The following is a 12192-nucleotide window of genomic DNA, read 5'->3' as shown; positions in this document are numbered from 1 at the left end:
AGGGGTTCTGGGATCAAAACACCTTCATCTGGTCCCTTTCACTTTCCTGTCTCCCCCACCCACCCTGCTCCCCGGCAGACATCAGCCCCTTGTTGCCCTCAGAACAGACTTTATTGACTTTAGCCAAGGGCAGGCTCTGAGATGGGGGTCCAGAGAGAGGGGTTTTGTAGGGCTTGTAGGGCAGCTAAGTCCTGGGGGCCAGGTTGGTTCTGAGGGGCAGAAGGCCGTCCACCCACTCGCACGGCCGCTCCAGGAGCGTCTGCCACAGCTGCTTCTCCTCAGGCGTGGAGTCCATCCAGGGCACCTGGAGCCCGTAGCTGCTGCCTAGATGTGGGCGGGCAGGGGTGGAAGGCACGGTCACACTGGCCAGCCCGGGTCTCAAGGAACATCCTCCTGGTCCCAGATAATGCAACATCCCCTCCAGTTCTCAGTGGACACCAGAGCTCAGGAAAGGGCAGAGACGTGCCCAAGGCGACCCTGCCATCGGGTCCCCTCAGGGTTCTGCCCCACTCACCGGTGCCCAGGCTGAGGCGTGTGCCCCCCAGTTGGCGACTGGCCAGGGTCCCATGGTCCCACAGGGAGAGCTCGGCACAGGCCTGGCGCAGGTCAGCAGGCTCGAAGCCATCATAAACCATGGTGTGATTGAACATGGGGTTGAGGCTGCGACGCACCACCCTCGTCCGCTGGCGGCTGGCCCGGCTGTCATCAGGCAGCACAGAGCTGTGGGGGAGGCAGGCTGGCATCAAGTGGCCACTCCCTCACACTCCCTGGAACCAACCAGTGACCAGGTCTTACCCATCCTCCCTCACAATGTCCATGTCCTTTGGCTCCTGCCTGAGGTCTGGGCTAAAACCTTGCTACGCTGGGCCTTTGTACCAGCCTTTTCTCAGATCTCTGGCCTTTGAATGTTACAACTCCCATTCACAGGACCCCAGAGTAATGTCTCTGAAATGCGATGCTGCTACTTCACAGCTCCATAACCTTCGCTGCCCCCCCAGACATAGTTTCCAAACTTTTTAAAGCCTTGGCACTCTTTCCACAAGACAAAGTATTGTTCAGAAGTACAAAACCTAAAAAAAAAACGATGTCCCTGGTTGAATCAGGGCTGCAAACTCAGAACCTCATCCACCTACCTCCATTTCACTCTCTGAGGGGAGGGCAGCACCAGGAGGCATCTCTAGAATTCCTTCCCAGCTTACTTTGAAAACCGCTAAACTGCATGTTCAGGACCAAGCCCCACAGCCTGGCTTTCCAGGTCTTCCATGGACGGGCCCCTGGGATCTCCCAGGTCTCAGCCTCAGCTCTTCAACAAGTCCTATAGATGCCCGTCACTGAAATGCAGCTCCTCAAAGGCGTCCTGAACTCTCCTGACCCCAGACCTTTCTCAAGCAGTCCCCTCCACCTCTGTTCAGTGCTGAGGAACCAAAGGTGGGTGATTAGAAGGCGGGAGCTCCGCTACAGGAGACAGGAAGGGAAAAGGGAGGTCCGATGCCCCTATGCCCCTCACCATTGTATGTAAGTATCCAGAGATCCTGAGCGCAGAGGCACAAGGTCCTGAGCCTCCTTCACCCAGAAGTGCAGCTCCCCGCTCGGAGGCAGTCCTGCACCTGCGAGAAGCTCGGCTCAGGCCCTGCCCCAAGGACAGAGCCCCCCACCCTTGCGGGTTGCCCACCTGTCAAGACCCTCCGATTTGGCCACTCGCGGGCGGTCACTCACCCTCGGAGCCGGCGGGGATGTACTTGAGGGACAGAGAGAGCAGCCCGCGGCTGGGAAGGGCATCGGGAGACGGCGGGACCTGCGAGAGGTGGGGTTGTCAGGGGGTGGGGACAAGGTCCCAGGGAAAGGGACTGTAAAGGGGTGGAGTCTCCAGACACCGATGGGGCGTGCCTATCGGGGCGGGGCCTTTGGGGGCGGAGCCCAAGAGAAGGGCTTGAGGAATCTGGGCTCCCCAACAGAATCGGCCGCCGGGGACCAGATCTTTGCGGTGGGCCGGTGAAGTTTCCGGGCTGAGAGAGATCTGTGCCACGGGTCCCCCCACGCGGGCCAGCTGCTCACCCTGGGCTGCAGGGGGAGCCAGGTGGGCTCGGAGTCCCAGTTCCACGTGTCCAGGGGCACTTCTACTTCGCCCAGAAAGATGTTGCGACCCAGGCTTTCGCGGTGCCACACGGATAGGCTCAACACACGGCCCTGGAGCTCAGCCTGCGGGACAGAGTACTGGGGACAGGACGTGCACTTTAATGGAGCAGCGCCGATGGCCCCCGCCTCAGGGCTGCGACAGTGTTGGTTGGGGCTTATCCTAGCACTTTCCTAACCGGAAGGAATCCTGGGGAGCCCTGGAGAGCATTAGAGGGGTCTGGGCCAGCGCCATGCCCCCCTCTAGACGGACGTGGTGGAGAAGCGCTTGAAAGCGAGGGCCTCCCTGCCCTTCCTCCCGCAGAATGGAGGATTGGAGCGACCGGCAGTAACGATGCCATGGCTGCCCCTGCCACTAGGCCTCAGCAGGAAGGGGCGTCCAGTGCATTAATGCGGGGCCACCACGTAGTCGCAGCCTCACCCGGAGAGTCTCGTTGAAGATCGGGTTCAGATTCCGTTTCTTCACTGTTGTCTTGCGCTTGCTCTGCTTATCCGGGAGGAGGTAGCTTTTGACGTAGCTGGAGCGGGGGAGATGAGGACCGGAGGTAAAGGGGGGCCCCTATACCCTAGCAGCCCCTTCCAGAGCCTACGCCCCAGTTCCGGGGCTTCCCCAGTCACGGCCTGGGCAGCTTCGCGTGCCTGGCCTCGTGCAACGCTTCGCAGCAGTGGTCTCACCCAGCCCCCGCGCCTCCCCAGAACGCCATTCCCATTTTGAAGATGAGGAAACTGAGGCCAAGAAAAGCGGTGGGGTTGGGCAATGAGAGCGGCTCCCTCGCGTCCCGCCTCGTCCAGGTCTGGCACTCACGGGTCTGAGCGGCGGCGGCGGGCGGCGGCCAGGCCCTGGCACTGGATCACGTGCACGCGCAGCTCCGCGGCGCCAGGCTCGTAGTGCAGCGCGAAGTGCACGGAGCCGCGCACCTGCACTGCCGCCGCCTCCGCCTCCCCCGACAGGCTCATCTGGCTGCCGCTCAGCTGCCGGCAGAGGGTGGGGAGGTTAGGGCGGGCTGCGGGGCTCACATCGGGGCTGGGGAAGGGGTAGCGCGGTGGGTTTCAAATGGTCCGGGGGATAAAGTGAAGCAGCTTGCCTGGGGGCTGGAGTGGCAGGTCTGGGGGGTGCGGAGGGGTCACACCGGGGCTACGCGTCCGGGTACGGGGAGGGGAGGATTTCCCCCCCCCCGGCCCCAGGCCTCCTCCCTCACCCCCTCACCGTGGAGGAGTTGAGGCTGGACATGGAGGAGCTGCTGCTGAGCATACGGTCCAGTGAGGGGTCAGGCCCCGGGGCCTCCTCCCCATTCTCCAGGATCTCGGACGCCTCCTGGGTCTGAGGAGGGGGGAAGTGAGGGGGGCCCCCTATCCCCGTCCCCCACTCCGCCCCTCCTGCTACCGCTCGCAGCCTCAGAGCAGCGGCACTCCCCACCCGGAGTCCGCTCCGGGTCTTGAGAGCAGCCATGGGCCGTTCCCGCCTACCTGAGCAGGCCTGGGCTGCGGCTCCTCCTCCGCCCCCGACGGCGGCTTTGGCTCCGGGTCCGCCTCCTCCGCGGCTGGGACCTGAACGTCCGCCGGCCCAGGCGCTGGGAGGGGCACAAACTACTTAACGAGCTCCTCCCCTGTCTGCCCCGCCCCTGAGCAAATTTGGAGGGACCGGTTTCCAACCCTGTTTGGGCCCCAGTGCTGCCCTGGAGTCGCCCGCGGAGACCACACCTACCCGCCCCCCCACCCCATGCGGGAGGAGGGAGGGGAACACAGGTGGTGGGGATCACTTAGAGCCGCCTCTGATCCCCGCCACCTCTCTGCGCTCACAGCACACAGCTTCCCACTCACCTTCCTGGGCCGGGGGCTCCTCTTCATTATCTGATGCCTTAGTGGGGACATATGGTGAGGGGAAATCAGGTCCCTGAAAGAAGCAAGGGGAAAAAGTCACAGTGGGAGCTAATGGGAAAGGGTCAAAGGTTATGTTGGGGTCAGGGGTCAGAGGTCAGAGGCTCCAGTTGGCTACTCCAGCTTCGGCTTTTGCACAGTCCTCAGGTCAGAGCTGGCAGCCAGCTGCAGGAGCGGTCTAGCCTGTATGTCACACTCCTGCACCCTTCAGGGCCTGCCCTGCCTGACTCCCAGGGTCTCATTGGTGGGGGACGATAGCATCTGAGTCGGGCCTCGCCCAGCTCAGTCCCCATGCTACCCCTAATAACCAGATTCAGAATTCCCTTTAAAGCCTGGGCCCACATCCATTTGACAGAGGAGGATGACGGAGGCCCAGACCAGGGCCATCTGATTCTCAGGCTGGGGGCTTTCCGCAACCAGGCCACCTCCACTCCCGGGACGCTGTACCTTCATGCTTTAGCCCATTCAGTTACTCATTACTCACCTCAGCCTCGCTGAGACTCTCTTGGGGGGCCTTGTCTATGGGGAGCCTGAGAGGAGGGAGAGGTGGTTGTCAGGAATGGGACCCAGGTGACTGGCAGGCACCCTCTACTCCCTGCCATGCCTCCTCACCTGGGCTCCAGCGCCTCTTCGGTCTCTTTCCCAGCAGCCTCAGCCTCCCCATTGCTGCCCCGAGCCTGGTCTCCTGTGCCCAAGTGAGAAGTTCCATGAACCCCGGTTCTCAGGAGGTCTGACACTTGGAGATGCCCACCCACCTCCCCGTAGCGCATGGAGGGGTGGTGCCCACCCAAAGTCACACTGTACGAGGGGCAACTGGAACTGAAACAAGGGGCCCTCTTTCCTTGTTCATATACACCCACTGCCCTGAACTCCATGGGACCTGCCCCACTCTGGGGATCTCGTCTCACCCCTGGAGCCCTTCTTTCTGCGGATGGAGGCTCGGACTAGGTCAGAACCCAGGTGGGTGTGGTGGTGCCTCTGGGAGCGTGCTTCCTGGAACCAGTCCCCTGTTAGGATCTTCAGCTGCCCAGGGTCTTCCAGTGATGCCCGGAGCTTTCTGAAGGATGGGGGAGGGCGTGGTTATCACCACTCATGCAATCAACATTCTTGCCACCCACTCTGCCAGGCCCTGTACCTGGGGCCAGGGATACAACAGCAAATCAGACTTGATTCCTGCTTTGGAAGAGCTTAGGTTGGTGAGAAGACTGAGTCAGGAATAGACAAGTGCACTATGGTGAGTATGAGCCATGATGTAAGTGAGAGGGTCAGCTTTGCCTGTAAGAATCCTGGAGGGCTTCCTAGAGGAGGAGACATTTGAATTGCTTCTTCGTCTTTTTCTTTTTTTTTCCCTTGATCTTTTTACGGTCCCATCCACAGCATATGGAAGTTCCCAGGCTAGGGGTCGAATCTCGAATTGGAGCTGTAGCTGCCGGCCTACATGACAACCACAGCAACATGGGACCTGAGCTACCTCTGCAACCTATACCACAGCTCATGGCAATGCCGGATTCGTAAACCCACTGATCAAGGCCAGGGATCAAACCCTCGTCCTCATGGATACTAGTCCGATTTGTTACTGCTGAGCCACTGCTGAGGGTATTAAGGGCAGATCTGAATTGCTTCTTAAAGGACCAATTGGAGTTCTCAGGTAGAGAAAAAGAATAATTATTATTAATTGACTGTGCATAATCTTTCCTAATGTTAAAAGGTAGGGCTCTTTCACCCCATTTTACAGATGAGGAGAATGGTGCTGGGGAGGCCCAAGATTACAAGCTAGGAGGTATCTGTCTGTCCCCAATCACTACTTGTAAGTCCCATGCTTCTCTGCCACTATGCTCTTCCAGGAAGGAGGAACAGTATAGAAGTGGAGAGGGGGAGTTACCATTGTGGCACAGCGGAAATGAATCTGACTAGGAACCACGAGGTTGTAGGTTCGATCCCTGGCCTGGCTCAGTGGGTTAAGGATCCGGCGTTGCCGTGAGCTGTGGTGTAGGTCGCAGACACGGCTTGGATCCCTCGTTGCTGTGGCTGTGGTGTAGGCCAGCAGCAACAGCTCCGATTGGACCCTTAGCCTGGGAACCTCCACATGCCATGGGTGTGGCCCTATAAAGACAAAAAAAAAGAGACCCAAAGGAAAAAAAAAGTGAAGAGGGAATTCAGGGACCTGAGTGGCTGAAGTGGACATTTTGCGTATGTGTGTCAGGGGGTGGGGCTCACTAGTGGCAGATGAGATGGAGAGGCTAGCAGGGACCAACCAGGGAGGTTTGTGGGCCGTGTTGAGGAGCTTGCTCTTGACTGGAGATGCTGAGGAACCGTGGGAGGTTTCAGGAGAGGGTATTAAGGGCAGATCTGGAGTGCTCCAGCTGCAGCATGGCAGGTGGACTGGAAAGGGTGAGCCTGGAGCCAGGGAGGCTGGCAAGGGGACTGGTGCAGCCACCTAAGAGAGGTGATGAGCCAAATTGGCCAAGGGCTGAGGGGACCAGGGAGCCAAACCAAGACCTACCCAGATAGAAAGGTTTCAGGCTGCATACTGGTAGGTGGCAGGGTGGAGGCCACCCAAGCCCCCAGTACCTGCGGCCCCTTCCTCCTGAGCTCCCCGGCTCTGCCTTACCTGACCCGTCCCTCCTCCAGCTGCCGTAGGTGGGCATCTCGCTTCAGGACCTCAGCAATGGCTTCCTGTTCCTCCTCCGTCAGGAAGCTGAGGTCCAGTAACCCATCAGCCTCAGGCTCTGGCTCATGTGCCATGAGGAGGCCAGGCAGGACCCGGAGCCCCTCTTGAGATGGGTGGCCCCTCTGGGGCATCAGCTGGGGCGGTGCCCCCGCTGGGCACACGTGGCTCCCTGGGGGCAGACCAAGGGTCAGATCAAGTCCTGCCCATATACAGTGCACATCCTGGAGTGAAATGCCCTTTTCTGCCCAAATAGCCACCCCCCTGGTAGGCAGGGTACAAGCCCAGGAAAGCTGGGATCAAGGTGGCATGAGATGCACTCATGGACATGTGCAAACCGAGGCCCAGGGACATCTTAAGGACACACTCGAAGAAATATACAGAGACATACGGGCACACACATGGATACATGTAGATAACAGTTATCCATGGTGAGCACACCTGGTCACACACACACAAACACACTGACACTTGTACAAGAACAGGCCTACTCACAGCTGGTCCCCCATAAAGGCTCCTACCCATGTGTCCTGACCAAGAGATGCACCTGACACATCTATACACCCACATACAGGCAAGTGCACACAAGGGAGACACAGACCCACAGATGGGTCCACCTGCCCAAGAATAAGCCTAGGGACAAAGACAGGTGTCTACATATATACAAATCACGCAGACTTTTGCACACACATACTGCATCCCCTAAACTGGATCGTGAGCTCCTTGAAGGTAGGAACAGGGCCTCACCCCCAAAGCCAGAGCTTTGCACACAACAGATGGTTGGTAAAAGTTGGACGAGATAAATGCAGAAATACTCGACACATACGCCCACACAGGAAATGCACACACACAAACACACAGCCAGACGCCCCAGGCACACACATAACTGCTCACCCCCAGGCCCCCGGGAATCTCTCAGCCTGAGTCCATTCTCTCTACCCTTCGCCTCCACCCTGCCCTGGCCCACTCGGCCTTCCTGTCTGAGGCAACCTCCTCCCCAGCCCACAGCCCAACTTCCTCCCCCGGAGGTAACCACTGCACCCACTCCCACTGAGGCCCACGCATGCCCCCGCTGCCAGCCCTGCCCCCTGGCCCGGAGCCCCTGGGCCCCTCTGCTCTGGCTACATGTGTTCCCACGACCGGGGACCTGCCTGGGGTCTCAGCAGTGGAGGCCAAGTGCTGCAAAGCAGACCAGGTACCACGGTGATTCCGGAAGGAAAACATTTGCCCAGCCCTGAGGGGCGTGTGGACGTGGCAAGGGGCCCGTGACTGGGCCGTGGGCAGAGCCGTGGCCTGAGCCCACTGGGCGGTCTCTCCTCTCCTCCCGCCCCTCCAGTCCCCTCCCACCCGGGGCAGCGGGCAGGGCTGGGGTGGGAAGAGGACACTCAGCAGGCAGGTCCTGGCCTGTGCCTGCCGCCCGCCGCCCGCCGCCCGCCTGCGCTCTGTGCCCTCCTGACTGAGTCAGCGAACCAGTCCAGTGAGCCCTCGCCCCCGGCCGCCCCACCCTCGCCTGGGGAGGTGGAGGTGTGGGTGTCTCTCGGACGTCGTGGACGACGCTGTGGAAATGCCTGTCAATGGTAACACTATTTCTTGAACATCTCCTGGGTGCAGGTCCTGGGTGTTGCAGATGCACTGTTTGGGGCGCCTTTGTGGCCTGGTGGGGGAGCCTGTGTGGCTGCCCCTGTGTTACCTTGTGACGCTGTGAGTCTCCGTTTGGCGGGCTTGTCTGTGCCCTGCGAGGTCTGTGAGCCTGTATATTTTGTGGGCGTGAATGTAGTGTCACTGCTTATGTGTCTGTGAGTCATGTCACAGTGTGGTGCTGCATGGGTGACTGTCACCTGTATGGCATGTTCAGTGACTTTCTGGGTGGCAGCATTGTGTGGTGTGTGTGTGTGACTGGGCTGTGTGTTGCGATGTGAACTCTGGTGCCAAGGTGGCCACTGGGTGTGTGTGTGTGTGTGTAGAGGCGGAGGGACATTTTGCAGAACTGACCCTGCCCTTGACCTGCAGGTCTCTTCAGGCTGGGCTGTGGGTTTCTGAGCCCAGGAGCCCCAGCAGCACCCCGCTCCCTGCAGTCCCTTCTGGTTCCAGAGGCAGAATCCGGTATCTGGTCCTCTCCACTCTGTTTCAACACTTATCGGACTGACCCGTTGGTCCGTATAAGGGTCTGGCTGGCTGTTCCAGCCCCAGACACACGCCACCTGCCCCATCCCAAGGTCCTGGAGGGTGCTCAGGATTCCAGGTGGCAGTGCCTGCTCCTCAGGACACGGGCCGGGGACTCCCGCCTCGAGGTGTATTACCTGTAGGGGTCCAGTATGGAGGGGACGGCTTCGTAGGGCAGCCCCGGCTCCCCTGGCAGCTGAGTTTCAGGGAGCAGAAGAGCAGTGAGGGACTAAGGCTGACTCAACCAGTGGCCCAGCAGAGCGGCTGCCCCACTGGGGAGGAGGAAACACCTGCTCACAGGGCCTGATGCAAAACCGGGCCTGGATTCCCCGTTTCCCCAGGGGCTTGAGTTTGAGTTTTGCAAACCTAGAGCAGATTTGGTGGGTGGGAGATGCCTGGGGCTTGGCCCTGGCTCCACGGCAGACTTACTCCGTGAATGCTGTAACCAGAGCTGGCCCCAAGCCCTCAGAGCCTTGGCTGCCCCATCTGTAGAATGGGTGACAGCGCCCCCCCTCCCCCCACCACCGCCTGCTAAGGAGTTGATAGGAACTTGCTTTTTGAAAGCAAACTTAGAAACCTTTCTGAGAACCAGCGTAGTGGAAGGATCGCAGACTGCAGTCAGGCAACCCTGAGTAGTCCCTGCTCTGCCACTGTGTGACCTTCAGCAGGTCTCCTAAACATTCTGAGCTGCGATTTCTTCCTATGCAAACTGCGGGCAGCAGAGTGTGAAGACCCTCCAAGGGAAATGAAAGTGCTTGGCACAGCTGGAATGTGGAAGGTACCCGGTGTGCCCTGGCCAGCAGAGTCCCTTCTGATAGCCGCTGCCTCTCCATGTCCACAAATGCCTCCCAGGAAGTGCTGGCCACAGCAGAGCTGCTTTCTGTCACCCCTGCCACCCTGGGCCCCCTCCGTTCGAGGAGGCCTGGACTCTTCCAGGGCCAAAGTGAGGCTCCCATGCCCTCCCTCTGCCTGTGGGGAGCCCCTCTGAGCCTCTCCCATTCTGCTCCCAGGTTCTGCCCCACCCTGAAAATAGGGTGGGCCCCAGACTACACCTGCTTCTGGGACCATGAGTCCAGGCCATACCAAAGCTTCTGGCTCCCCCTGACCAGGTCTACGTTGTTCCACCCTGCCTGTCCTGCCCCATCTCCGCCACGGCTTAAAGATCAGAGGGTACCTCAAAGACCCTCAGGAGAAGAGGTGGTGAGAGGAGTCGATTCTAAATGAAACCCCACTCCTCCTCTGCCGGTTGGAACCAGGACCCAAATGCTACGACCACTCAGAGCACCTGAGGGGCCTCCCCCACCCCCAGCCCAAGGTCCAGCCTTCCTCATTTATCTTTTGCAAGTCAATCTTATTTTCTGAGCCTCTTTCTCCTCATCTATTAAATGGAGGTAATAATCCCTCCTCAGTTTTCACTACAGTTCAGTGAGATCCCTACAGGCCCTTAATAAATACAGATATGCAGGAGTTCCCGTAGTGGGTCAGTGGAAACGAATCTGACTAGGAACCATGAGGTTGCGGGCTCGATCCCTGACCTCGATCAGTGGGTTAAGGATCCAGCGTTGCCATGAACTGTGGTGTAGGTTGCAGATGTGGCTCGGATTCTGTGTGGCTGTGGCTGTGGGGTAGGCTGGCAGCTGCAGCTCTGATTAGACCCCTAGCCTGGGAATGTCCATATGCTGCAGGTGCGGCCCTAAAAAGCAAAAAATATATATATATACATAGATAAGCAATTTTTTTTTTTTTTGGCTGCACCTGAGGCATGCAGAAATTCCTGGGCTAGGGATTGAACCTGCGCCATAGCAGTGACCCAAGCCATAGCAGTGACAGAGACAGAGCTTTAACCTGCTGAGCCACCAGGCAACTGCTATATGTGCATTTGTATATACATATCCATTGAGTGTCCACTGTGGGAGTGGTTACTTGTGACACCTGCCAGCTCTTTTCAAGTCTCCCAGAATGGGAGAGGAGTGGCTAACAGCATTGCCACCCTTCCCATCATTGTCCTGGCTCCTCCCAAGGATGCTTCTTTAACCCCTCCACCTCAGCACCTCAGCTCTTACTTCTGGAAGGCAACAAACCTCACTGTTTTTTCTTTTGGCTTCTTTTTTTTTTTTTTTGTTTTAGTGCAAGGCATATGGAGTTTCCCAGGCTAGGGGTTGAATCAGAGCTACAGCTGCAGGCCTATGTTACAGCCACAGCAACACCAGATCTGAACTTTGTCTGCAACCTACACCACAGCTCACGGCAATGCTGGATCCTTAACCCACTGAGCGAGGCCAGGGATCAAGCCCATGTCCTTAAGGATACTAGTCAGGTTTGTTACCACTGAGCCACAATGGGAGCTCCCTCTTCTGGCTTCTAAACTCTCTTCCTTTTTCTGATCTCCTGTCCTGACACCTATGACTTTCCTGGACTCTGATATTTCCACCCACCTCCTGCTGTCTTCCCAGCCTGCACTCCTCTGTATCCTCCTCACCTGCAACCTAGGCCCACATTTCCACTTCCATGAACAGCCCCGGTGTCCTGGCCCCCAGGCCCTCTTATCCTTGCTGCCACTCACCGGACTGCCCCCTCCTCCCTCCAGAGGCTTTCCCATCTCCCCTGCCCTCCCACTGCCCAGGTTTCTGTCCCTGCCCAGCCTCTTCTGGAAGCCTCCTCCTCCCTGTCTTCGGGCCTTCACATCCAGCACTCCTCCAGCCCTTTATTATACAGCCATCAGAGGGCCTACTCAGCACCCAATTTTATCCAGCATTCCTCAGCCTCGAAAGGTGCCAGCAGACAACCAGACGCACCTCTGACCAGATTTATTAATCTGTTTGCAACCAGCCCAGCCTCCCTTATGCTCTCACTGACGGGAGTCTCATCACCTCCCAAGACAGTCCATCCTTCTTTGGGCTGCCTAGCCCTCAGCCCAGACCTCAGGACTGTCTCTGACTAGTCCTCTAGTCCCGTCTCCCACTTCCTTAGAGCCCTACCTGCAGGCTCTGCTTCCAGTCCCTTTATCACCTGGGGCCATTCCCGCTCCCGGCTCCTCAGCTGCAGAATGCCTTCCCCACCAGCAGCCACCGCTCCAGGGGGCTCCACCCTGCTGCACTGCGGCTGGTCTCCAGGCAACTCCGCAGTGAAGAGGCCCCAGATCTGGGTTAAAATTCTGGCTCTGCCACAGTCCCCCGTGGCCTTGGATCAATGACAATTTCTGTAAGCCTCACTCACTCTCTCCTCCTTTACAACACAGGGAAAACGGCAGCCATCTCAAAGAACTGTTTTAAGGAGAGTTTCCTTTTTCTTGACTCCAGTGTCCATTCTCCCTTCTTGGCCGTCACAGACCTTCCCTACGTGCCTTGTGT

At 58.5% G+C, this 12192-nt stretch overlaps 1 protein-coding gene across 7 annotated transcripts; it reads right to left on the bottom strand.

Moving 5' to 3' along the window:
- Positions 1 to 92: 92 nt before the first annotated feature.
- SYTL1 (synaptotagmin like 1) lies at positions 93 to 12192 on the bottom strand. Of its 7 annotated transcripts, XR_014807366.1 has the most exons (16): positions 7827 to 7905; positions 6623 to 6847; positions 4920 to 5068; positions 4624 to 4696; positions 4496 to 4541; positions 3955 to 4027; positions 3601 to 3704; positions 3341 to 3454; positions 2939 to 3105; positions 2555 to 2651; positions 2056 to 2214; positions 1717 to 1795; positions 1508 to 1607; positions 1134 to 1414; positions 515 to 720; positions 93 to 324 (listed from the first exon to the last, which is right to left on the bottom strand). XR_014807366.1 is itself a non-coding variant. In XM_084963566.1 (15 exons), exons 2-15 carry the CDS (start codon positions 6811 to 6813, stop codon positions 185 to 187), a joined length of 1698 nt encoding a protein of 565 aa, XP_084819692.1. In that variant the 5' UTR covers positions 6814 to 6851; positions 11821 to 12192; the 3' UTR covers positions 93 to 184. The 7 variants fall into 7 exon arrangements, 6 of the variants coding, with proteins under 6 accessions (XP_084819692.1, XP_003127774.3, XP_084819691.1 ...); XM_084963566.1 differs by lacking the exons at positions 1134 to 1414; positions 7827 to 7905 and adding an exon at positions 11821 to 12192 and having other exon boundaries at positions 6623 to 6851; XM_003127726.7 differs by lacking the exons at positions 1134 to 1414; positions 7827 to 7905 and adding an exon at positions 8980 to 9138 and having other exon boundaries at positions 6623 to 6851.

Source organism: Sus scrofa, chromosome 6 (assembly GCF_054392235.1).
Source record: "Sus scrofa isolate SSC_HxYL_T2T_F1_AM1 chromosome 6, Sscrofa_HxYL_maternal_Yorkshire_Landrace_v2.0, whole genome shotgun sequence".
Lineage (NCBI taxonomy): Eukaryota > Metazoa > Chordata > Mammalia > Artiodactyla > Suidae > Sus > Sus scrofa.
The sequence above is the reverse complement of the archived record's forward strand: the minus strand, read 5'-3'. Positions and strand labels throughout refer to the sequence as shown.